Source organism: Mesoplodon bidens (genome assembly GCF_964165515.1).
Source record: "Mesoplodon bidens genome assembly, chromosome: 6".
In the NCBI taxonomy this organism is placed as follows: Eukaryota; Metazoa; Chordata; class Mammalia; order Artiodactyla; family Ziphiidae; genus Mesoplodon; species Mesoplodon bidens.
Window position 1 is genome coordinate 75360538 of NC_138162.1, and position 27904 is coordinate 75388441.

The 27904-nt window shown below is 41.7% G+C and overlaps 1 protein-coding gene across 14 annotated transcripts in view; it reads right to left on the bottom strand.

Moving 5' to 3' along the window:
- SMARCA2 (SWI/SNF related BAF chromatin remodeling complex subunit ATPase 2) overlaps window positions 1–27904 on the bottom strand; it is a 222574-nt gene that overhangs the window by 14658 nt on the left and 180012 nt on the right. For 13 of the 14 annotated variants that reach the window (XM_081237554.1, XM_081237555.1, XM_081237556.1 and 10 more), the window contains 4 exons: window positions 18947–19164; window positions 10838–10891; window positions 1111–1216; window positions 520–621 (listed from right to left, as the gene is read on the bottom strand). In XM_081237554.1, the coding sequence (XP_081093680.1) occupies window positions 520–621; window positions 1111–1216; window positions 10838–10891; window positions 18947–19164 (480 nt within the window). The remainder of the gene's footprint in view (window positions 1–519; window positions 622–1110; window positions 1217–10837; window positions 10892–18946; window positions 19165–27904) is intronic. The other variant, XM_081237553.1, reaches the window with a different exon arrangement.

The following is a 27904-nucleotide window of genomic DNA, read 5'->3' on the forward strand; positions in this document are numbered from 1 at the left end:
CCAACTTAGTTATTTTAATAGTGTCACTTACTTAGACTCTTACACTTGTTAACTACAGAGGAGCAAAGAGAATTGCAATTGACCTGATGAAAAGCATTTTTGTAACAATTAGAGGCGATGGTTATTTCTTCTATATGTTTTTGGTTTTAAAACAAAACAGCAGTTTCGGTGCAAAGTTTACAATCAGAAAACCCAAGGTAAATAGAACCAAATACACCATCTCTGTAAAGGCAAAAACTGTACCCCTAGCTTTTAAGCATTACATTAAGTTATTAACTTAAATTCCTCCTCTGATTAAAAGCCAAGCCTTTAAGGGAAGCACAAGTAGGAACTAGCATAGCTATGGTACAAAGGAGCTGGCATTAATTTGAAAATACCAAAGCCTCAACTGCTTTACACAGGTAGCATGGAAATACAGGCTTTTATTTTTCCTTTTCTTCTGCAGGATAGTAGCGACGGTAGCAAATGAAAAAATTTACTTAAAAGAACAAAGCATGTTTAAGGTTAAACATGTCTCACCTGGGATCCTTCCAAGTTGTACGTCTGAGCATTGTGACAGAGAAGCATGACATCTTTCTCCAGGTCACCCAGGCTTCGGTACTTATGATTACGGATTCTTTCCTGATGCACATTTTGGATAAAACAGAGCAAAGTGGGGGAGGGTGGTGGTGGAAATACAACAATCATTACTTGGTTAACAAAGCCTGATTTTCCATGTGTCTTCCCAGTAGACAGTCCTGCCAGTGAGGTGGGACTACACAACTCCAGGGGGTGTCATAAACAGTGACCACCCTCCCACGCGTATTCCTTCTTTTAAGGGGGAGTAAGGAGCGTATGATGGGAACCAGGAAGAGCAGTGGGGTCGAGGAAGGAGTCTGAAACATTTCAAATAAAATGCAATACAATCAATACGAGCTCTCAGTATATTGATTTCATAACATACATTTAAAGGCACAAGAACATCCCGACCTTTTTAGTGCCAAGCCCTGGATGGGTGTCAGTGGCAGTCAGATAGGTTACCACTGTCAAGTCCTAACTGTAATCATTTCAGTGAATTTACACTTCTACTTTATTTACTTAAAAAATAAAGTTCGTAAACAAAAGATCTACCTTTATTTTTTTGAAATCCACCGGTTTCCTAATTAATTCATAGTATTCTGGTAATTCTTTTCTTGAAGGTAACTGAATGAAGACTTCACTGAGCTGTCGCCCTGAACTGTAGGGGGGCAGGGAAGAAACGAACAAAAACATAACAGATCATGCACTACAGAGAAGAACTTGTATTTTATTTCAGAAAAATGTCAAAAACGCAAATGACATCCCATGCATATAAACATGGGGCTCTTCAAATCAAAGAAAATCCTACAACTGTATGGGAGATTAATGCCCCCAGTGCTAACTTCAAAATGACATTAGAATACCAGTAGATCTCCACTTCTGTCATACATATGGGAAGGCCACTGTGGATTTCTCTTTCAGAGTGAACCTCTCTTCAGTTTGATACAAATGTTTAAAGTGTCCCATTCCACCCAAAATTCCATTTCTAAATGAGTAGTAATTGAGTTGGTTAAAAATATATACTGACTTTATTTCCATATCCCTTTGTTTTCAAATCCACTTTATATTCAGAAAATAACGTTAGAATATACTCTGGAAACTCAAATGAAAAGCTTTCGTATGTACCAGGGACTGTCTATCTTTTCAGTCTTACTCCTCTTGGGGCATTTTTCCACACTGTGAACTACACAAACCTTTATGATTATTTGCCAGTGGAACCCCTTCATCTTGCCTAACTTCATTTTGTGTGTATGGAGTCATTTGTGCTGAAAAGAACAAACGTATTTAGCAAGTGTGGCTGCCTCACGTTTCTGGGGTCAGTGCTATACCCTCCCCGCAAATTCATGGTAGCTTTACTTGAAAGCACATTTAACAGCAACGAACGCTTAGCATTTTGTAACCTTGAGAAACAGACTATAAAGCAATGTAAGCATTTAACATCACTTAATGTTAGAAGCAGACATGGTCAAAGGAACCAGATATTCATAATTTAGGTTCAGGACCCTAATATCTGACTCAGCCTATCCAGATCAATAAACAGCTCGGGAGATACAGTACAGTCATTTTTCACAAAAATCTCCTTCCCCTTATGATGTCACCTCTACTTCCTTTGTGAAGGCAGAAATATTAAAAACAAAACAAAACAAACCCCCCCCCATAAATCGCTGCCAGGTAAATTCTGGAAGGTGATTCTAGGAGTGTGTGAGAATGCTAGAAGCAGCGGCAGAGGATGAGTGACAATATGCTGTTTTAATCTGCAGTCCCAGTCATATAATTAAAAAATAATCATAATGACACTTATCATAAAAAAGGCATGCGCAGTAACTCAAATGGTTGCCTAGCAACCAGTGGGGAAAATGCTGAAGTGCAAAGGGGCCTGCATAAATTAACCGAAAACCCTGTCAAAGGGATGGGCCAGTTTTTCTGTGATGCTGGGTCAGTGTTTTGTTTTATTTTATTTTTTAATGCATATATGGGCCTCATGAATACTAAAACCAGGGGCCAACACAAGAGGCATAAGAAGACTGCAGTTTAATAGGAAACTGGATTTTAAGATTATCATGGCAAGAACCAAGGTGTTCTCTTACCCTCTGCCACCCCTACCCCCCCCACCCCTTCCAGGTTGAGAAATGCATTTATACTGCCATAAACTCTACCACACAGTAATGACAAAAACTGTTTCATCTGCTATCACCTTCAACATAGGGCCACAATCTCTGGTCTGTTTTTCTTTCTCCCATTCTGAGACTTAAATACACAAACATTTCACCAGTCTGTAAATGAATCTCTGAAAGGCCATAAGAGGAATTTATAGACATTCATTTTTCTATTTGTATCAGTGACTTCTTTATAATTAGCATTCTTTATACCCTAGCAACAGAGTCAGACCTCTTTGTGATTCTGGATTTAACACCTGACCCTCAATGACATCTTCAGTGTCATTTTCTGCATTGCCAACAGATGGTGTCATTTTTCTATTGACGGATCACAAGTACATCTTTGCTTTGTACACCTGTGATGGACCTACTCTTCATTTCATCTGTGCTACTGGTGAAATAAGAAATAAGCAGTTTGCACTGAGAATGTGATAGAGCTCTTTCCAACAGGGGCAAAATGGCTGAAACAGTCTTGGTCTGATGTCCTGTTCTTAGGACGTAGAAATTCTAGACCCTATAAGGAGACAAGTCCAGAGTTATCTGTGCTCACATAGGAGAGAGCTGAATGTTCTGAGACTCAGGGCCAATACTGTAAAATGACATAAATTTATTCGGTTTTAAAAATAAAGGCTCTGTGGCTTCATATTCCCATCTCACTTCCTTTATTCCCCCTGCTAAGAACCAATGGCCTGAGCTGAAGGAGGACTTGGATGCCACGTAAGGAAGTCTTCTCGTGGTTCCACTGGAACCATCTCCATTCAAACACCTCGGTCTGGATTTCGAAGCCTTCCTTGGCTCCTCCTCTCTAAACCCTGACTGTACTGCTGACTTGACTCTTCTGGTCGGAATAGTCTCTCGCCTGTGTACCCCCAAGTACCATGGCCAATCCCCCCTTTATCACAAATTCCAAGTCTCCAGGCTTGACCCACCTCTCACTCCACGGTTAGAATGTTCTCTATACTTTTCTCCCTTCAAATATTCCATTATCCACTCAGGATCAAGAACCCTTCCTCCAAAAAAAAAAAAAAAAAAAAAAAAAATGGAAGAAGTTTTCCTCAATATTAAACCAACTTTCCTCAATATTAAACAACTCCTGGTACCTGGCTGCTCAGAACTTAACTCTATGCATGCTGTTTTTTTTTTCTCTCCTCCACAGAGTGTGGGAACACTTTACATGCAGTCAAAACCCCTCCCCCATCTCTGTTAGAGGGGATAGTTCTGATACCCTGGGCAGGAAAAGTCAGGTGGTCCTGGAGGACATCCAGCTTTTATATAAGCTACAGAATGCGCTGAGGTAGCGGGACCACTTGCTAATGTTGCTACAGTAACTTATTTTTTCCCTAAATTAAAGGTTAAAAAAAAAAAGGTAAATAAGAAAAAGGAAGTGAAGCAGCCTGACAGAGATTTGAATTCTTGGCATTTCTTTCTCAAACTTAAGCTACACAAATGCTTTTTCATTATACCTTTTCAAATACTTGTTTTTCACTGCCAGGAAGTTTTTTTTTTTTTTTTTTTTTTTAAGTACAGAACAATGGACTAATTGTACAATGGTTTGCCAAAGGTGTTCCGTTTCTGTTGAAATGCTTATCCTTACCCCCAAGGTATTTTCCATTATGTCATTTTACACATTTAAGGCCTAAGTATAAATTGTTATTTCAAAGTGTGCTGTCTGCCATGACAAAAGTGATACCTGTCCCCCTCCTCCAAAATGGTCTGATTTCAGACCTATTTCATACAATGATCTATCACAATGAGAAACGTGACCCTGATAAGATGTAGGGTGTTGGGGCCTAGGAGAATAACCTACAATACAAATATACAGGAACCCACTGCACTTAATAGAGTTTACAGGTGCTGGTGGGCAAACACATTTCCTCTCCACAGAGACGAAAGGGCAAAGGGACACCTGGCTATGCTGTCATGGTGTATGTGATGGAAAAGCCCTACATGCCACTACGTTAATGGTGGTTTGCAAACCCTGCATGTAGAGCTTACACACACACACACACACACACACACACACACACACACACACACACACACACACACACACACACACACACACACACACACACACACGAAACCTGCTTTGCTATGCTTCATCTGGGAACCAATTTTTCTCCCATTACCTCCACAAACCGAATGGCAAGAATTTCACATCTATACTACTGTGACTTTAAACTGATGACTACAGACATTATAAATATCACATAAGTATCAGCTCTACCTTTGATTACAGTTCAGGTAAAGCTGGAAGAGTGCATAAAACTGTAATAGTAGCTTAGAAACCTATTCCTTTAAAATGCTGGCCAGTATGTCTTTCATAATATTGGTTGAGAGTCCTTTTTGTTTGTTTGTTTTTTGGCTGCTTTATGATTTGTCTTTTTTACCTGCCAAAGCTGATCTGTTGACAAGAACTCCTAATGGATACTCCTGGAAAAGTGATCTTAACTAAAGCTGACATGGGTTTTGTTTATGTTAGTTAATGAATATAAAAATGTGGTTATCTTGCCTCCTTAAGGAAATGACGTCATGATTTAGAACACCCATTTGTAGTTGGAAACGTTTTACAGAAAATTATTACAGTCCTAAAGGAATCAAACATAGGAAATCATTTTGGGAAAAAACCCCATAAAAATTGGGTCAGCACTGGAGGGCAGTAGGTGAATACGTGTCTTTTTTTCAGGGTCAGATTCCTATAGGGTTTAAAAAATACCATTTCAAAATGCACTTAGACCTGAGTAGCACCCTGCATATCTAGAAAGCCCCCAGAAACCTGAGCCAGTCACAGAATAGGTATCAGAGTACCCGCACTCTGCATTCTCTACTGAGGTCTCTCATCTGAGTCTTACTGAGTATTGACTGACAATACTGACAACTCCTAACAAGCTTGGAAATCTGACTTCCCAACTTCTTGAAGCATATAGGATGTAATAGCAAAACAGAATGGGATGTGGGTTGACTTGCTTTTGATATGGGATGGATAGCTGTAAAAATCACCCCAAGGGTTGTGTTAAGGACTAGGTATCTAATGTGCCTGAGTTATCAACCAAAATGAGGTTACATCAGGTTTATGCAAGGTAAATGCCCCCACGTTAGGAGGCTTAAAGGGCTTGCTCAGCTCAATAAGAAAAGCAGCAAGGCTTTAACAACAGTCTTGAATGTAATCACACTCTGATGTATGGTTTTGCTGTTGGTAATCTACTCTAGGCTGGAATATGGATAAAGATATATATATATATTTTATATGGACATGTAAAGATGTTCATCACAGCATTATTTAAAATAATTTAAGGCAGCCAAAATGTTAAACAATTGGGGGAAGAAAATAAGTAATGGAAGGCTAGAATCTAAAATTATGTATTTTTAAAGTATGTGCCTTAAAAAACAGAAAAAATGCTCATTATGACATTCAATGGGGGAAAAAAACCCCCCGCAGGATATCAAATTGTAAATGCAATACACATTCAACTAGGTTTTTAAAAGGGCAAGAACTAAGGACCAGGAGGAGAAATGCCAGAGAATAAACATTAATAATAAGGTACTCTTGTTCAACAAAATGAAGATTTACAATCTAATGTAATTTGGAACCATACTGTCATCCATAAATAAAGTAGGCCTCAAACACTCTTATGGGTTACCTTCTTTGAAAACATGCTATAAGTAAAAAATCTAATTTGATTTTTCCCAGAAAAATGTCGTCTGAGGGGCATATGACCGACCTTTATTTACATCACCATAAACAGCACAGTTCATCAACTGGCACCTTTTAACTCTCCCATATAAAGCCAAATAAATAGAATAATAGAACAATAATTCCACAAATTTTTTGTTTACTATATTACAACCAACAGAATCTACTGTATGAAGTTCCTATTTATTCCTTCAGAATTCTCTCACTGAACTTATGACTGCAAATCAGAGGTGATCACCTGGACATGAGATTCAGAGAGTACTGTTATTTACTTGTTTATTTAGACAAGCATTTTGAGGAGACGACTGAGAAGACATCACCTATCACCTGACTGTTTAGAAATACTGACTCGGGAAACCTAGATTCTTCTCTTTTTCTCACTCGACACTTCATCATAGCAGGTAGAGGTACAGAATCCTAACTGTCCACCTGTCTCAATGTGATAGACACATTGGTCACGCCGTTTCATCAGCTTTTGTCACCTCATCTTGGAGACCCGGAAGTGACTCAGAGGATGCCTTCCTTTCAAAAGGTAAGGACACACCTTCCCTTCCACTGAATGTTCTGTCCTTTGGTCTTTCCCTGGGTCTCTAACGTCGTAATGTTAAAAAAAGGCTTCAGAGCTTTTGGCTGAATCGTGATCAAACTCAAAATCACAAAGCTTTTGCAGGTAAACAAAATCAAATGTCTCTCCACCTGAGCTGCAAATCCCAAATGCCACTCTGTCAAAGGGGTGTGTGTGTCGTAGCAGGCACCCTGAGTGCTGCTTTTTCCTATAATGGCCGTTTTAGGAAATTCTTAAGGAAGACATATGAGGTGTGATTCTAAAGGAACAAGGCAGATATTTTCCCCATGAATACACAAGAACATTTATGCCCAAATAACTGCCCTCTTTCAGAGCAATCCATTTCTAAATCAAAAGACAGAGAGGTTATGAAGAGTTTTTATCAGCCCTGTAAGAAAATCAGTTTTGCTGTTTCCAGCTGGGACTGTTTCCCCTCCCTCAGAGAGAGGTCATTTATGCTGCTTGTCCTGAAGCTTTGAGAGGCAGAGACCTTGGGCTCCTGGGCCAGGCTGATGCTGGAAGCCTCGGGGAGGCTTTCTGGGCCTCAGAAAGCAGATGGACCACATTTATTTGTGGGCTGCCCACCTGCTGTATGTGGGTAAAATTGGCTGAGCATCATTAGTGTCAAGTCACTAGGAGTCAAAGCAGCTTATTCCAGTACACATCTGAAAGTATCAATACTTTTAAGAAGGACAAAATAAAGTTCTAGAATCCACACTTCCCTGAGCTGATTCTCTCTGGACTAAGTGCAACTTCTGAGCTCTAAGTCAGCATTTCCCAATATGTGCTCCAGGAAACATGAGCTTAATGGATTTTTTAATTAATAGTGTTCCCTGAAAAGGGGGCTTCACTGGTCAGATGAGTTTGGGGAATGCTGGGTTAGACGAAGTTCAGCAAGCTACTTTACACAAAACTTCCCAGAGCCTCTAACCACGCTGGGAATTCTCCAAGAAGCTCCAGGACGAGAGTTTGAGGACCACACTCTGGGGAAGCGTCACCCTGGACATCAATTGAGGTTCTGACTTCCCCACGCTGCTAGTACACAAGACAGACTGCCAACCCTGTCGCTGAGCCCTAAGTATCCAAACAGAATCAATGAAGAAAGGCTCTTCGCCTAGAACTAAGATTCTCTAAGTGTATCCACTTGGTCACACTTGTATTTCATGGCAATTTCTCTGTAATCTAATTAAATGGAAAGGGGCTTGAGCCTGAGATCTGGTCACGGCCTCCCTCCTCCACTTAAAGAAATGCCGATTGGGGGCTTCCCTGGTGGCGCAGTGGTTGAGAGTCTGCCTGCCGATGCAGGAGACACGGGTTCGTGCCCTGGTCCGGGAAGATCCCACATGCCGCAGAGCGGCTGGGCCCGTGAGCCATGGCCGCTGAGCCTGCGCGTCCGGAGCCTGTGCTCCGCAGCAGGAGAGGCCACAACAGTGAGAGGCCCACGTACCTCAAAAAAAAAAAAAAAAAAAAAGAAATGCCGAATGTCTGGTGCCGATGTTGCTAAAACTAAATTTTGACTATAAGAGCTTCTTAGCCGGTCCTGAAGGGACAGTCAATACTAACAACATAATCATGACATTAAGGGCTGTTAATAGCCATGGAGGGAATTTAGATTTCCTGGGATGGAGTATGTAGGGCTGGGTACCACATGCCCTTTCTTTTCAGCCATATTTCTGTAAATGTAAATTTCACTTACCACTCAGGACAGAGAACCAGGAGTTATCCTTCAAAAGTTCTCCTCCATCTCTCACATCTGGTCTGCCCTAAGTCCTGTCAGTCATACCTCTCTCTGAGTACGTGTTCTCTTGCCTTCACCCCCATCGCCATGTCCGATGCTATGCCCCTCTTCCCTTGCACCTGAGGACCCAGTCATACTGAGAGACGTGTGGTCTCTAGAAGGGGTGCTGCTTTTCCATACCTCCTCCCTGGCCGCCTACACACATGGGTCTCAGCACCTTGGCTGCCTCCGCCCACCCCCCCAGCTGCTTGGGGGATTTCTACTCCTCCCACAAGCCACCGACTGACTTTACTTTCCCCCTTCCTACCCTCCCACCTGGCACGTGCACTTGATTCATACCATAGATGCGCGTTATTGCTTTATGTAACTCTTTCCAACTACGCTTTAAGGCATGTTCCATTTTACTCATCCCCCCCACCCGCCCCCCATTCTCAATACTTACACAGAGACTGACACATAGAAAATCTCAGTGCTTTTGAACATATGGAGGGATTTTTTTTAAAGAATGTTTAAAAATTAATCATAAGGCAGGCTCTGAACAACGTGTCTTAAACTCGGGTTTCTGGGGAGAAGAAGCATATGTGACAGTATGGGACCAGACAGACTCCGCAGAGTCCTGAGGAAGCAAACATCAAGCCCCTTCTATGCCTCTGGAAATTGCAGTTTAAATGTGTCTTCGGTAAAAGGATTTATCTGGATCCTAACTACATATGGTCATATCGTCTCCTCAGAAAGCCGAGGCATGACACTGGGGGCTCTTAACACCCTTTAAAGTTATTAATCCACTTTTCATGGTCACATGATTATTTTGATGGAAGAGGGGATATGGGGTGAAGGAGCTTGTCCTTGTTCACTGCACTGGGCGTTTAGCCTGTATCATGCCTTTTAGACCATAAAGCCTCCTTTCTACATGGTTGAGTTGGAAAGATTTACCCTGTTAGTTCATTATTTCAAGCCCCCAAAAGTTAAGTGTTTCTTGTTTCAGTTCCGAAATTCGAATCCAGACTGAGTTCTTTCTTGTAATGGCAAAAACAGAACACCATTCCTGATGACTCTTAGTACACAGCATGGTTTGTGTGTCTGGCTTCCAGGATTGCTCACTGTTTACAATAAGAAATACCCAAAACTGACAGTCCTGCCCACCAGTTTCACCTCTGCACAGATAAGGGTGGGTACAAATCACCCCACGTTTAATCTCCCTATATAAAAGGGAAGGCCACAACTGGTGATGGTATTTATTCTGAAATACAGGACACAGCTTCAATTCTTTTGCCTCCTGGCCCTAGATTGGATCCTATACTAGTGGGGAAAGAAGTGCCATAAAGGACGTCATTAAGTCAATTGACAAAAGTGGAATATGGATGGCAAAGTACTGTATCGATATTTTTTTTAAAGTACAGGCTGACCAGAAGGGGGAAAGAAATGTTATTCTCAGTATACTAATAACAACGCCTAACCCTGACAAAGCACGCACATCCCTCTTTCCGTCTCAACTATCATCATCTCAGTGTCGCAAAATCTCTAGGAAAAAAACACTTCTGCTTCCCACTCGACAGAAGCAGAGGCACACAAAGGTTAAACAAGCTGCCCGAGGATGCTTAAGACTGTACAGGACAGGTAAGCCCAGAAGTCATGCCTTGAACCCCACCTGGTGCGCAGACCCTCCGCACCTGTGACTGACTCCACAACGTCAGACAGGGCAGGCACGCGCACGCGGCACCCCAGGTGCTTCTCAGTAAGCTTCAGAACCAAGACAGCACGGAGTTAAGTGGCCCGTGGGACGTAAGACAGAAGCTGCGCTGGAAGTGGCGGGGGAAAGCAACAGAAACCCATGGCTGAGTGATGCTGGGGGTACCGTCCTGCTCAGTGGCGGCTCCTGATGCCTTTGTAAGGAGTGCAGTTACAGGATGGACACGCCCAAATTAAAACACAGCACAAAAAACTTCAAAAGCCACGAGACAGGGGTTTGAGAATATCTGTGCCTCCATCTCCCACTCCAAGGAGGGGTGGTCAGGAGGCCACTGGAGAAGTTTGCTTCCAAAGGCCGAGTCTTTAGGAATCACTCTGTTTGGTGGACCAAGGGATACCTGTATTTAGAGACCCGGGAATACAAGACAGATCCTGACCTGTTTCCTTCTATTTCCAACTGAGAATTACTGGGCACCTTCTCCACGTTACACCTGTGGTAGAGTAGAAAGAACACTAGAGTCAGAAGACCTGGGTCCTCGTCCCAGCCCGGCTCCTTCCTCTTAGGCTGGTGACCTCGGGTAATTCATCTCACGCTCCAAGCTTCAAGTCTCCTCACCTACCTGCCTTGCCAACCTCGGGGGATTGTTGGGAAGATTACTGGGGACGTTTCCTGCTTCTCCTGAATGCGTAAATACCTGTTACTCTGGTCTCATTTCCCTCCACACGTTTCCACCCGTTGTTCTAGAAGCAGTGGAGGACAGGCAGCGTTTGCTTGCCGGGGGTAGGGGTTGACCTTAGGAATGGAGTAGCTTCAGCCTATGCGAGTCTAGCTTCTCACTTGTGAAATGGGAAAAGTGGTCCCATTCTGAGATGATACTTACCTCGGAAAATGGCTGTGAACCCTAAATGGGATACTGTACTTGGTTACAGCAGCCAGCACACAGAGGGTGCACCGAACCACAGCCTAACTTGGTTTCTGCACACCATCTAGGTAGTCAGCTCTCCTTCCCAGACCTCCATTCTTTTCCAACACATCACCAAGTTAATGATCTTCAACTGGAAATGACAACCGCCACGTGAGGTCTCTGGCCCTTCCTTCTCCAGGCCTCTAGGGAAGCCTCTTCCATTGAGGATTCTGCAACTGCACCGCTGGCGTTCCTTTGCGTGGTGGCAGAGAAGCGGTTGAGACGGGTGTCGCGCCCTGGGAAATCCCTCCACCCCCTCTAGGTCTTACTCCAGGCAAAGACGGTGCCATTGGCATACACAGCCCACGTCTGGCCACTTACACATTCCCCCTCAGAGACCTTACCCACTGTGCCCTGGGAGAGCGGGAGACACTACAGAAGGCGCAAAGCGTAAATCCAGGAGTGGCGAGGTGAAAAGTACAGGCGATATTGGAAAAGCAGAGAATCGGGTGGAACGTCTGACATACAAGGGAGAGTTGCACGTTGGAAGATGAAGTTGGGAAGGTTCTAGGGCCAGGTTGTGGAAGACTATCTTTCCCACGGTAAGAAGTCTGGTCGCTATCGGGTAGGCAATAAGAAGCTACTGAAAGTTCTTAAGCAACCACTGACAAGAGGGGATCCATGAATCAGAGGCAGGAGGAGGAGCAGACAGCATGCAGCCGTCCAAGCATGGCCGGCGATGATGGTAAAGGACCTGACGCAGACAGTAGGTGAGGACACTGAAGCGGTGGGGGGCCGGGGAGAAATGCTGAGGGAAACTCTGTATGTAAGGGTGTGTTAGGAATAAGGCACAGAATTGGGACCACTTTTCTCCCAACACACTGGGGACCCTGAGTTGATGACGGTGTTAACCAAAGGGATACCATAGCTGAAATAGACCGTGTTGTCTCAGAATGTGTAATTGTGAAGACCATTCTGTAGACACGTTACGGGACATACTGCAAATACTTTGGAGAGAGAGGTGGGCATGGTTCTATGATCTGACACTAACAGGGATTACACCTCATCGGGGAAGGAAGGCTCTGATCAAAGGAAATTCCGACAGAATGCTTTCCAACGATTCTGATAAGGAGTACGTGGGGACAGACCTACATGGGTCAGCAATCTGACTGAAAAAAAAAGTACAAACACAACAAAAAAGCATATTAAAGGATGGTATGGATTTGGCTTTCAAAACGTATGTTACTACAAATCAATTTTAAAAAGACAGTGTGAACACTGGTGTGATTAGTCCATCTTGGATGGAAGACTCAGGATGATGATAACTGAGGGAAAGCCTTCGACATCACAAATACCTAAATACGCTTCAGATACAGCACTTTGGGGAGATAATATTGGAATAAGAAAAGGCAGCTTTTTAAAGTAACAGCCCATCCCTTCTGGAATATGGGTTGACTATATGTGGGCCTTTAAGACAGTACCTCAGCCTTACTCGAAACGAGGGGAATGCTACAAATGACTTTCCATCTGTATATAGGAATTTGTGTACACGAATTAAACAAGTACACTTAGTGCTTAGGTTTGCAGTATTCCCAAGTCCTTAGAAAGGTACTATAATGTAACGGGGTAAAATGCCGGCTCACTTTTCCCAGGTAAATGCAGTGATAGTGATATATATATATATCGTATATATATAAATATATATATAAATATATCTATCATATATATAAATATATAATAAATAAATAAATAAATAAATATAGATTCCCCCCCCAAAAGAGACCATAAACTCAAGATAATGTTATTATATTCTTATATAAGGGGCTCAGGTGACCCCGCCTTCCCTGAATCTCCCAGGCCACCTGCCTGTTCAGTACTATCCGCGCTATCTCCTCTACCACGCGGCGAGCTAGTGGAGGTAAGTACCGTGAGTCTTTTTTTACCCTCTGGCCCTCAGGGCTGGAAAGAAGGGGGGAATCATGCAGTGAATATTTCCAGGATCAATGAATGATTTTCTACAATGTGGGGAGAGCTAAGATGCAGAAGAAGCTGAGACCTTCCAGCATTCCTAGGGAAGTCATCAGTGTCTCTTAAAATGAGGGGCAAGAAGAAGACAGTCTAGCCTCCGGGAAGACAGCAGAGCCTGCAAGGCATCAGGTATCAGGGAGGGAGGAGCCGTCTGGCCACCCCGGCCGCCCCACTGTGTGCCAGGGTCAGGCAGGTATCTCCCGCCTCCCCGCTGCTTCCCTTGTCCATCCTCAGAGCTGCACCTGAAGTCCAGACCCTCTGCAGACAGCGGGGCCCATCCGCGCAGGACACTCCTGCTGGTCTTCACACAGCTATCAGAGGGGGAGGAGGTGACGATAACCTCCTCATATTCTGTTTCCAGACACTTCGGGAACATGAACAGACGCTCAGATTTGAAAAGCAAGGCATAATAAATGTTGAACAAAAGCTACTGATAGGAGAGTCGATAGAGCATATCAAGAAGCTTCAGATGAGTTCAAGGGTCCAGTCGCAAACTAATTACATCCTGAAAGAGTGTGTAGATTGCTTTTGCTGATGATGTTTTAAGAAATCACAGAGAATAGAAATGGAATCAGAAGACTAAATGTCCCACTTTCAAAAGGAGAAGGGAAACTCGAGACGGCTGTGCTTGATGTGGACCCTTGGTCAAAATTTAGAGGCAATTATTCAGATGCCACAGGGCTACAGAGAGAAGATAAATAACACCATTAAGTACCGGTAGGGGGTCCCTTAGAAAAAGCCATGGCAAGCTAACCTCATTTCATCCTTTCGGCAGGGTTTCTAGGTTGATGGATGAGAGAGGCCACAAACACGGTATATCTTGGTTTTAGCTTTTTTTGATAACCTTGAGAAAGGATAGATGAATGTGGGTGACATGATACCATGGTCGTGTGAGTTCACAGACGGTTCACAACTTTAAAGATTACTGATTAATAAATGCACGTCAACCTTAAGTGATTTTCGGGGGCATGTTAGAGAAGACCTGTCCTTTGCCCTTTAGAAGTTTCTTTGCAATAGCTTATAGAAAATCTTCAGGTGACAACAACTTAGGAAAACAAGTAAACGTGGTTTCGTTTCGTCTTTTAAAAAAAGGCATAAAGTAATCAGTGTTACATCAATAGGCTAGAATGGTGGTACAAAAATCAGTAAGATGAAACTATGTAAGAGTAAGTCGATACAGGATAAAAAGAAATCAGAGGTTTAGCTGAAGGCTAACCTTGGCAGCATTCACGTGAGAAAAGAACTGTGTGTATGTTTTGCGGGAGAGGGAGTTCTTCAAGAAGTCGTGTTTTCTACGTGGGTTAACTCTGAGTCAAGGTTGGTGAAAAAAGTTAACACGCTCCTGAGTTATGGTAACAGAATTTTGGTGTCCAGAACAGGAGGCTAACCGTCCTGCAATCAGCCGCCATCAGAATACCTCTGGAGTTCTGGGTGCTATGTTTTCAGTGGGACACTAAGAAAGTAAAATGTGTCTAAGGGCGGGGCGGGGTTGGGGGGGACCGGGATGGCTGGAAGTCCAGGCATCACTCAGATAGCAAAGTGAGGTGTTACAACCCGAAGGAGAATGTCTTGAGGCAGATACGTTTATGAATATTTTAAAGGACATTTCTCGGAATGAGAACAGATTGACTCTGAAGTTCCAAGCAGAACAAAAGCTAGAAGTCAGAGGGCTGAGTCTGTTTTCATATAGGAAATGCCTGTCGTGTTTAGAGCTGTCCTTTGGTGTCACGAACAGCTTCCTGACACGGTGAGCTAACGCTGGGCATGTTCGCACAAGGTTACATGATGGTCTGCTAGAGGCGATGCAGGGGGACACATCTGGGAAGCTGGACCAGGTGGAGCTAAAACCCCTTCTAACACGAAGAATTCCCGCTAGGAATCTCCCTCCTTATCCAAGTAACTATATATAAGCCATGTCTCTAGACTTGGAATAGCTCCACCAAACCCAGACCCTGCTTTTTCACCATCACCATCTCTTCACAGGGGCAATTTTAAAGGGTACAGATGCAAATTAGGATGAATCCCTTTTCCAAGAAAAAAAAGATCTTAGGTTAAATATTATATAAAGGGAGAATATAATTTTAAAAGCCTTCTACATAAGCATGCTTAACAAATCAAAACAAAGCCTTCCAATAATACTTCACATCAAGTTTTCTATTTGGAGAAATAAAATGGTGGGAACAGTAACGACAGATCAGTGCTACCTCTAGTAGAGATGACCGCAGAAAAATTTTACATTTGTGAATCACACAGAATTATTGCCTCTAGGAGGGGAGAGGGGGTCACATTTTTTAAAAGCATCCCCCTAAAAAAAATTGAGACTGGCACTGAAAACAAAGGCAATAAATAGACACAAATTATCCTAGTTCTTTTTAAACAATAAAAATACATCTGTCCCAGAATCATGCAAGAACTTTGAGAAAAAAATAAAAACTGTCTCATAAGAGCTAATTAATTCTTATGTATCAGTTAAATATAGATGGCAGTTCTTATTTAATACACTGCTAATGTACATGACTGCCAGAGCTGTAACATTTGACTGAGGTGATGGGAAGGAGGTTAGTCCAGGTGGTACTTCTTTCACAGGTAGGTTGAGTTACTATATTAGTCACTGACTTTACTGGTGCAAAAATCTCAACACATGGCGAAGTACATTTCTCAGCAGCGATTTCTAAAACCAACCAAAAATATGATGTATCTAAATTAAGGCCCTCCTAATTTGAGTACCTCCTACTTGAGCACCAAATTTGGTAAGAGACATAAAAAACATAAACTGAGTAAGTGCTTTTTTTCTAGAGGATCACTAACACGAAATATACATGAAACATGTAGCAGTGGAGAATTCAGAACATACTTCCCAGAAGTACCTAAACGTGGGCAGTAATAGAATGGGCCTTACCAGGGTACTTTCAGGAAAAGTAAAACAAATAAATAAAACCAGAGAAAGGGGGAAAACAAACAAACGATTCAGTGTCTGCAGGTTGAAATATTTAAATAGCCTCTCCCTACAGTACAAGCAAAGACATGCTCAGTCATCATTCCCAGGGAAGCTGTGTTTTCTGGTTTTGGAAATAACAGTATGAAAGCCGTATGAGCAAGGACATTTTCTTTACAGTGCTCAGAGCTCCATTCACCTACCTGATTTGCTATAAATTGTCTGAAAGGCTGATTATTAATAATTAAACTGTTCAAAGAGCTGTATTAACTCATCAAATCTTCCTAACGCCTCTAGAGGCAGGTACAGTAATCATTCCATTCTGCGGACTAGGAAAACTGAGGATCAGGGAGTTTAAGTAAATTGCCCAGCTGCTCCACAGGTAGTAAATGGTAGAGATAGGATTCAAATGCAGGTAGTTAAACCAAGACAAGAGCTTCAACTACTGTGCTATGCTTAGCTGAGGTTAAAGAGACCTAACTTCATACTACTCTGTATTGGGGGGTGGGTTCTGGAAAAGTCATCAGCCCATAGCCCTGTGCGTCAGGAAATCACAAACCTAAAAGGCTACGGAGCCAGCAGGTGATATAAAGGAGTGAAGTGGGCCAGGTGCGAAAAACACAATGATAAATGGCAACTGACACTCCATATTGGAGGGACGGTAGTGAGCGATGGGGATGGTGGCCGCCTAGAGCAGACAGTCTGCAACGGGTTGGGGTGTGGGTTCCACTCCTACTGTTACTTTAGGGAAGGCTAGGTAGAGTGCTGCCAGATTTTTAGGCTTTTCCAAAAAAGGGGGAAGGGGGGAAACCCTGACGTTTTTATAAGAACTCTCTCCAGCTTTGATGTTTGCTTAAAAAAAAAAAAAAAAGGAAAAAAGAAAGAGAAACATGAAATAAAACCATCTGTTGGCAGTACGTGGTCCACTGGCTGGTGACTTCTTTTACACCATTAAAGGAGGAGACAGCCATCACCTGGCATAAAAGGCCTCGCTTCCAAATCTCCAAGGACTTTCTTGGCTCTTCTCAATGTTAACAGCAGCCCTAGGCCCACTCAGCAGGTAATGAACACAATGCCTGTTAGATATCAAGGCACACCTGGTCAAAGCCACAGGCATTTTCACTCTCCTGGGACAAAGGCAAAAAGTTAGAGGTATGTGCAGAGTGATACTCTCTGCTTATTTTTCTCTACACCAGGGGCTGATAAAATAAGGTGTTAACTGTCCAACCTGGCTTCCTGGAAACTACTCCTTCTTCCAGCCAATCTACCAGTACAGCTGGGGAGGAACAGAAACGTGACAGAGAGAATTACTGACTCCGGGTTTACAAGGAAGTTTGCGTGTTCACCTGGGCAAAGAATGATCTCGTGGCCAAATTTTCCTTCCTAGATTACTATCATTCCCCTGTGCCAATGAACAGCTTATCCAAACCTAATGTAATGGGGCTGCCCTTTGTGGCCACTATAGAATGCTCAAAAAGAATGACTTAAAAAAAAAAAAAGGAAAATAATAGTGAAAATAGTAAGCAGGGAACCTGAGAGACCTGGTAGGTAGAGAGGAGCAAGAAATTCTGACCCTTCCACACGCATCTGCTCCTATGTCCCTTTCACCATTTCTGAAAAGTCTTTATAGTTTCTCTAAGGAGCTATCAGTAAAACCCCATTAAAATTTTCTTGCTTTTTATACTACTTAATCTTCATGATGAGGTTTTCTTCCTCGTATGAAGACATGCAACTAAAATTACCATGGAGAACTAAAAGCACAACTTATCTGTAGTAAACAATTCCAGTTATATAGAGCAACACCAGTTAACGTCAAGAATTTTTGGTAACGAAAAATTGATTCATGCCACTATGTAACTTAGAGGAAAAAAAATTTCAATTTTTCAACTGAAATGAGATGTCATCTTCCTATTAAAACTGCATCACATGATTACTGAGTAGAATTCAAGTCAACCGACCAAAATGTAGCCTAACTAGTTTATCAACTATATAGGGCTGCCTGACACCCTAGAACATCTTTACTTTGGTTTTCAAATAATTGTGTATTGTTTAAAAATGGCCTGGGGATAGTGTCCAGTACAGATTTCTCAAAGTTCACATTGAAAAGTTCCATGAAAAAGAGGGAAATCCGCTGAAAAACCATCCTGTCTAGGTAGGGTTATGAGAAAGAGGGAGATGGCTCCAACAAGTGCTCAGAAATTCAAGTGTCTTGGAAGGAAAGAAGGAACGGTATTTTTGATGGAAGCATCGGTTTGGCTTAAAACAAAGTCCTAGCATGAACATTTACCTTAAATATGTGATACGACTCTTTTTCTCCTCTAACACCTCAGTCCAAAGGCATAATTTCACTCTCTTTCCAATCCTTCCACATCAGTGATGGTATTTTGGAAATCCTTAAGAACCCTTCTCCAGCTTAGGTTTTTTTTTTCTTTAATTTTGTCATCTAAATGCCTATTTCCAAATACCTTAAATAACACCTGGTAAAATATCACACAAAATATCAAGAGCAGCCTCTCTGAATAGAGTACAAGTTTACTGATACCTCTGGAGCAAAACCCATCAAACAGGAGGTAGAAAGGGCCCGGAACCCAGTGTACACCTTAATAATTCTTGCTCTGCCGGCAGCGTTACCTGTGGTCTTGATGAAGATGATGGAGGTGAAGGAATGAAACGCTCACCTGTCTTTGTAGTTTATCACAGTATCAATGATAGCGTTCATCTGCTTTGTCAGTTTAGGGGGATTTGGTGACAGTTTCTCAGCTGGAGGGCGACCTCTCCTCTTCTTGGCCTTTTCCACATCTTCTTTTGCAGGATCTTTATCCACATTTCTTCGTCTTTTTCGCTTCTTAAGCCGTACTTCCTCTTCCATTTCTTCCAAATTGCCGTCTTCAATGGCCTGTTAATAGGGAACGAAGGAGAAAAATTCAAGACAAGAGACTACGGAAAAGAAAACAATTTACATAAGTAGAATAAAATGAAACTAACAACAACAACAAAAAAGTAAAAGTTAACAGTAATCAGTGAAGTAAGAATTAAAAATAGAAGACCACCATATTGGATAAAGGCATCTTTAACCCAAGTCTGTTTCATGAGCAAAATATGTGAAGGCCCGAAACACTAATAGCAAAGAATGTGACAAATATGAAAAGATCTATATATTTAAGTGTTTGAAGATAACTAAAACCAAATGACATTTCAGCTCAATATAAGAAAAAGACCTTTATTGTCTCATTACTGTAGAAGGTAAAAGGTAAACCAAAAAAAGGGGAGTGAAGAAGAAATTTCCCTAAGACTACATCCTTACAACCATATAAGCTTTGATCTTCTCTTCTTTGAGGTTTAACATCAATTTATTTGTGATTCACAACATAAAATCAAAATTCCATCCAGATTTTCTTCTAAGGTAGCAATTAGTAAACAAGGAAACAGGAAGTACAAAGCCACATTCCTGGGTAAACGCACTTAAATCATCCAGATCAAGAACACACACACAAACAAAAAACACTTTTTTCCAATTACCTGCAAACGCTTGCTTTAAACCAGAGCCAGCAGCACTAATGCAGAGAGATAATAAAATAGCTATAAAAACAACCAGGTATAAAAGGAAACCTGTTCACAAATGGCTAAAAGATCCATGTGACAGACCCAGAAGTTTAAACTTTTTTCCCCCTAGTAAATCTCAAAACTTAAGAAGAATAAAGGGAAAAAAACCCAAAAACAAAAACTGCAAAGAAAAAAACAACAATAGATAAGAGAAAATTTGACCATGGAAAGGAAGATTTTTAAAAAGACCTTGAAATCACATTTTGAGATTGGTTTCTTACACAAAATAACTGATGTTATTTCTTCCTCCTGCCCCTCAATATTGCCTCCAGTCTGTCTCGTGGCTGAAAAGAGCTCTAATCATCAGGCAATTACCTTCATTTCTCCACAGCACCAAACATGGCTAATATTTATGATCATGTGAGTATAACAATCAATATAAAGAGTGATTACAGCTCAGACATAATTTCTTTCACTTAGGTACAATGCCTTCTGAAAAAGAAAGGTTTTGTGAAGAAAACCTGGTGCAGAACACAAAACAACCTGGCATGTTAAAAATGCCAGTGGGATTAAAAAAAAAAAAAAAAAAAAAAAAAAAAAGGTTTTCTATGCATCTTCCAACGTGCAACCCCAGAGAAGCAACATGCACACAGACAGAATCCTAAAGGGACAGTCTGAGCCTAGGCCTTAATAATCAAAAGACAATTTCCATCACGATCCTACAGTGTTCAGATGATAACCACTATGAAGGAGGCAAGGTCTGATGGGTTATGAGGCAAAAGAAAAAAGAAAAAGGAAAAAAAAAAGCTCCACGTTATTTCATTAATATTCATTTGCCTAAAAGCAGGACACCCACTATACAGCTAAACACACTGCAGCTAAAACGAAAATCAAGAAAAGGAAATTGTCCCGCAAATCTTGGAGGCTGAACATGCTAATAATAAATACAGCATGCAAGGCTGTCAACAGTTAATGGTACTGCTCTCCTCAAGCACCCAGTTACACACAGAAATACGGAGAACACCGGCTTTTGATGTGTTACACACCTACACATGCCTGGGATGTAGTTCTACTGAATCTTCAAGACGGCAACGAAAAAGGATATTTACCTTACCACTATCAGCAGGCCGGCTATCGGAAATCACAGTTAGTGGGGATAAAATTAACAAGCCAGCAAAGCAGCGAGCTGCTAGTCTCTTCATCAGCTGATCAGGAAAAAAAAGAGAGCTGGGGAAAGGCTATGTTTTCATATACAAGTAATTTTATTTTACTGAAAATTTAATACTGAAAGGATTGTGGATACTCAAATCTGCTGTTTCATTCTACCCACTACAAGGCCCGAAGCCTTCCTCCTTCAGCCTGTTTTAATATTGACAACTACTTATCATATTTTTTTCCCCCTTATTATTCCAGGCAGCAGAATTAGAGATTTCAGCTCAGGTGGTTTCGGATTCTTACTTGCATTTGAACAATTAAGCCAATAAGAAAACACAAATTAATATTCAAATTTATTTTTAAAAAATTTAAACCAGGTATGCTTTTATTTATTTTTTATTTTTGTATTTTAAGGCTCATTTTAGTGCCTCGAAAAAATAGGCTGCATGGTTTTGGAGCAGTCTAAGATGCATTTTTTTTTTTTTTTCTTGGATAAAAGACTTTTTCATTAAATGCATGTAAGTAAAAGCAATGTGCATGTTCTCAAATAGTTTAATACAGTATGTTATTCTCTTTAAAGAAAATCCCGAACAACTGTGACACTTCACTTTCAGTTTCATGCTGTAAAATTTCTCATTGTTTTTCTTTTCTGTGGGATAAATGATGAGGGGGAAGTTGTGAAAAGAATATTTCTACTTTACCTCCTCCCCCCCTTAATTTTGCAAAAAAGGAACAAAGCATAAGCTTGTGATATTTGGACTTTTCAATCTCTAAATCTGGGAGTAGCTAAGAAGCAAAAACAAATTAAACTGCAAAAAGAACCAGTGAAACGATTTTTATTACAATTGCTAATACGTGCAGATTCTTAGTAAATTTAGGTTTTGGAATCATAAGGAAACACACAAAGTACTGACCATTATTCCCCTTAAATTAAGGTTTTATGCAGGAATGCAGAGAACTACAAAACATCTTCCCTCCTCCCCAAAGACCCCAAACACATCCATATGCAGTGCTTTATGTTCAGGGATTTCTAAGGGTCTTTTTCTTATGGAAATCAATTCACTAAATATTTCCCCGTGCTTTTCGCACTTCGAGTGAAGTAAGATTACTCCTGCCTGTAAGTAAAATTATGCATGGAAAATTTTAAACTATTCTCCTCTTTAAAAAATTATTTATTCAACTGGCTTCACTGACACCACTCAGGGCTAGGGGCGAGTGACACACACACAAAACTTGCTACACAATGCTCAAGTACTACCCCACAAAGAATTCCCTTCCAAACCTTTTACCAGCACAATATTGAAATAAATCACAGAAGCAAACCCCCAGTTTCCGACTGGTGACGTGTTGCGCAAGAGTGCGAGCCCTAATTCAACATACAGACGGCTCCCATGCTGAACTGCCTCTAGATTTAATGAAGTGAATAGGAAGGAAGTCGGGGGGAAAAAAAGTGTACAAATAAGAAATTAACACTTTCCTTCCCTACCCAAACGGTGAGACACAACTACAGCGAAGTTTGGTGAGGCACTTCTTCCCTTAAAGGCACATGGCACCCATTTGGCTCCCGATGCCACTAAGGAAAAAACCCTTCTGGTGATAAAAATCCCCAGCCAAGTTAAAATAGTTAAGCATATTTCAGCCTGCGTTTTTTCCTGAATGAAGCTGGGAATTACTCCTTCTTCCACTGGATGGCAACCTTCTCCACCCCCACCCCCCTTTTTCTCTTTCTCTTTCATTTTTTTTTTTTTTTTTAAAGAATACATGATCATGACACAGGATGTGCAAGGATGAGATACAGAGTGGCTCTTTCCCCAATGAGTTAAGAAAGCAGCGTGTGTGTGTGTGTGTGTGTGTATAGGTTCTGATAACAAAATGCAGGAGACGGTCGTGCAGGATTAGCTGTTTTAAAGGAAACACTTTGCAGCTCACAGAGCACACAGCAGACCCGGGAATCAGCTGCACGTGGGTCCAGCCGTGCCCCTCTGTCATCCTGACACACACTACATCTTTTAGTGAAAGATGAACAGTCCAGAAAGTGTGCATTATCTTTGCTCTTCTCAACCTGTGGTATAGTGGGGTGCTATTGTATGTAACTCCACAATACCAGGCAGCAGCAGAACGGATCCATGACTATGAATAGGTAAACAGGGACAAGCAAACAAAAGCCACAAGCCAACTCCGGGCGCATTGTTTCACTGTGGTTGTCTTTTCCACTCAGCATCTCCAAATCCACCAAGCAGTGCGGCACAGCCTTTACAGTGGAACAGATCATCTTAAGAAAAAATGAAAGGAGCAATTCGAGAGCAATTCTAGACAATGCATGGGGTATCTCTTGGATATGAAGTGGGAAATTTAGTATTCTAAATTTAAATATCTGCCCCCCCCCCCCCCGACAAGGTCTCTCTTTCCCTCTCACCTCCCCCCGCCCCTCTGGGGGTCCTCCTCCCTTAGGACTCTAATTGGATTCCAGAAGAAGACTAGGATGCTGCTGGGGGTGAGGGTTACAGAACTGAGGGCTAAGCAGTAAAGACAGGATTGTTGCTAATTACATGTCAATTCCAGTGCTTCCTGCGGACCACTAAACTTGATTTCAGTATTCAGGGAGATTAAACCTCCCTCAAGCCCTGCTAAGACCTGGAAGCAAATAATACAGGTAATGAACCTCCAAACAATCAGGGCAATAGCAGCAGCAACAACAACCAATAAGTGGAATTTTTAAGAAAAATTTAAGATTTCTTGTATGAGAAACTTTCTTATAATAGGAATATTTAACAACAACAAAAAATTGAACGTGGAGCTCTTGATCAAAACGCCACATTATTTTAGTCACTCGGTTTAATAAAGACTGTAGCACTTCCGGGTGCAGAATTTCAGACCCACAGCTGAAACTGGACAATTGTTAAGTTTTTGATTATCATGTGAAAATAAAGGGAAGCCTCATGAAAATGGAGTCAGGAGGCCACAAGGGGGAGCCCTCACAAAGCCCCACTCCACAGTCAATTACAGGAAGAACTGTCAATTACAGAGCCCAAGAGAAGAATCATCAACAGGACAGAATCACCAGTTACAGGACCCAACCAGAACAGATGTATGGTTGACCCTTGAACAACATATGGGTTTGAACTGCACGGGTCCACTTACACACTGATTGTTTTCAATAGTAAATATTGTACTACAGCACTACATGATTTGCAGCTGGTTGAATCCCAAGTTGGGTGTAGAGGACCTGCAGGTGCAGAGGGCCGACTATAAATTATACACAGATTTTTTTTTTTTTTTGCGGTACGCGGGCCTCTCACCGCTGTGGCCTCTCCCGTTGCGGAGCACAGGCTCCGGACGCGCAGGCCCAGCGGCCATGGCTCACGGGCCCAGCTGCTCCGCGGCATGTGGGATCCTCCCAGACCGGGGCACGAACCCGCGTCCCCTGCATCAGCAGGCGAACTCTCAACCACTGCGCCACCAGGGAAGCCCTATACACAGATTTTTGACTGCTGGTATGGTCAGTGCTCCTAACCCCGGCGTTGCTCAAGGGTCAACTGTACATTGCATCTCCTATAAGGAATCTACTAACCCAGCAACACAGCCAGTGAGAAAACATTATCACTCTGAACTTTCCCTTTTCTCCATTGGAATTTTATTCAAAACAACCCCTCGCAACTTCCTCCTTTTTCTCCATAAAATAACGTTCCTCTCCTTTGTTTGTTGGACTTGCCTATGGTTTTCGGTACAGCATGCTTGTCCTGGATAACAATTCTCTGCTATTCCCGAACAAGCTCATTTTTGCTGGTAAAATAATTGTTTTATTTTTGAGGTCAACAATGATCACCCCTCAAAGCAATCTGTTAAACAAGTATGCATAAAATCAAATTTCCAGAGGTGAAATAAGCAGGACACAAAAAGACAAATATTGTACAATTCCACTTACATGAGAAAGGAGAACAGTGGTCCCCAGGGAACAAGTGAATAGGGGTACAAGGGAGTGGCTGATTTATGAGTACAGAACTTCAGTTTGAGATGATGAAAAAGTTCTGGAGTGGAGAATGGTGATGGGTGCACAACAATGAGCTTAAATATAAACTTAGAATGGTTAAAATAGTAAATTTTACGTTATGTGTTTTTTACCCCAATAAAAGAGTCCCCGAAAAAGAAACCAAATTCAATATTAAGGAAAAATCCCCAACAACTGCAGGTTCATACACATCCTAACACCTGAACACACAATGCTAGTGAAATCTTGCTAGCTTTCCTTCCAAACTCAAACCTTACAGTATTTCAACAAGAAGCACGTTTGGTCTTGTCCTGGCCAATAACTAGAAGCCTTTTCAAAAATCCTCAATTATTCACTCATTCAATGTTATTAACGAAATATCCATGATGTAAGGAAATACCTGTACACAGACTTTGTTGTTAACAAATGCCTCAAATACTCAAGAAATGAAACAGCTTAATCTGAAGGCTAAGGATTTTAGCATAGTTAAAAAAATTTTTTTTTTCTTCTGGGGTGCAATTAACTGATGATCATTTGAAAGACCCTCATTTCTTGTTTCACTCATTTGTCAGGCAACTGGGATACCAGCTCTCCCTGAGTTGGGGACTGAAATGTACGACGCTGGTCATTAAGGGAAAGCAGATGGAGCCTCAGTTTTACTGAATTTCTGGTACTGAGAGCTTTTCAGTTTCTTGTTTGACAACTTTAGATACTTTTGCAAAAATGACCCAAGGCTCTTTCTTTCCCCACTAATGACATAAGGAAGCCACATAAGGACACCTGGAGGAGGAGGGGAAAAGGGGAACCACACTTTATACAGATGAGACAAAGTAGATTAGCACATATTTCAGGTAAAAGAAATTTGGGGTTGGGAAGAGGAAAAAGTATAGGGACTATAAAAACTATTTCAGCCACAAGACCAACTATGGACCTTTGGGGCAGTATTAAACATAATACTCTATCCAGAGAATGACTTAGATTTAGTGGAGGGAGGCCCCCCAAAACCTTTGGTCCCGTAGACCCTACCACATTACAAACCTAACGTATTAACACCTTTGTTCTTGCGAGTTAGGCACGTGCTATGCTCCAGCCCCCTTGGTGGAATCAACCACAGAACCCAAGAGAGAACTTGGGAGCCTGCAAGAGGTTTAGAGCAACAATGGAGAATTAAAAGAAATACACTTCTGCTTTCTTACCCTGAGACCATACATCCAGTTACTATCAAGTCCTAAGAGCCAGAACTCCACCTGCTTGTTTCTAGATCAGGGCTTCTCTGGGGGGCCTGGGCCACCTGTGTACTTTGAGGTCCTCAGGATACTAAAAAAATGAAGACATGCCAAAAGAAGGTAACAGATTGCGGTATAATGTGAATGCTTACAAACAATAACTTAATGCTTCTGAGACAGATAGGTAAAACACAATGATTAGGAGTATAACCTCATTTAGAGATGATGACAAATGCCGAAGCACAAGTCCTGGAGCCAAATAAACAGTGCTCTTCTGGGCTTCCCCGTGACAGGCCGTCCAGGAGGAATGGAGCCCTCACCCAGGCTTACAGGCCACCAGCACAAGACCAATTCTCTCATCTGTAAACCCACCATGGTTAAAGCATTAAATTCAAATGAGACAGGGGTTAAGAGTAGGGTGCTTGTTCTGCTCGAGGCAGATGTCAAGAAGGCCTCCAAGAGCCAGGTTACAAGGGAGGAGGCCACGTAAGTAAAGCAACACAAGAAATCAAGAGCACAGTAGTTTGAGGCCATTTCGTAGAGGAAGGAAAGCACATCAATTTCAATACATGTTAAGATACATGGCATCCTGAATCCTTCTACTATTACCACCATCACCACTGACAGCAAGAGTAGCAGCTAGCACACTGTTCACCGCGTTGCCAGGCACTCCGTGCTCTATACACATTTGCTCATTCGATCCTCACAACACTATGAGATCCTGTTATCCTCCTCATTTTACAGAGGAGGAAACTGAGGCACAGAGAGACCAAGCGTACAGGATTCAGAGATACAAACTACTCTGTATAAAATAGGTAAGCAACAAGGATACACTACATACCACAGGGAATTACAGCCATTATCTTGTAGTAACTTTTAGTGGCGTACAATCTGTAAAAATACCGAATCACTATGCCGTACACCTGAAATTAATGTAAGATTGTAAATCAACTATACTTCAAATAAAAAATTAAATCAGTCACAGACCCAGGACGTGAAATCTGGAAGTTTGGCTGCATAAACCACTCTAACTTGGAGGTTATTCTACTTTACAGCACAAAGGATGACTCTGAATCATCAGGAAAAGGCTACATTATGCTTAGGCTTAGGTGAATAACACAAATAAAAACATAACATGGCACATCTCAGGAAGACTTCCAGCAAAGACAGACAGACACACATAACACGCACATGTGCGTGCACACACACACACACACACGTATGCAGTCCTTGTTTTGTGTGGAAGTGAGGGACCATACAAATGACCATGCAAGTAGAAACCCAACAAAGTCATTCCGATAATCAATGGGAAAATTATGATCATTCCATGACACTGACAAACTTGTATCAAAGCATTGAGAACTCTTGCTGTGGGTTATGCATGTACAGGGAAATGAAAAACAGTAAAATGAGTATTTAGAACACTAATTCAAAACATTAGAAATATGACAGTAAAATGGTAGAAAATGTATCAAGAATATCTGGATAGCACTTGGCTTCTTTTTCTTCTCATCAAATAGCTTAGGATACAGAGCAAGTCTTTTCTAAGCCTTGGCAAATTGCCAGGGATCAACTTTCACCATTTTATCCTTTGCCCTTTCAATGTCTTGAAATCTCTCAGGTTCCCATAATGTGAAGTTCTCTCTTTTTTTTGGCTGGTGTCACTTCCTCTGGGACATCTTCATCTTTTTCATCACAACCATTTTCTTCATTATGTCGGTAAG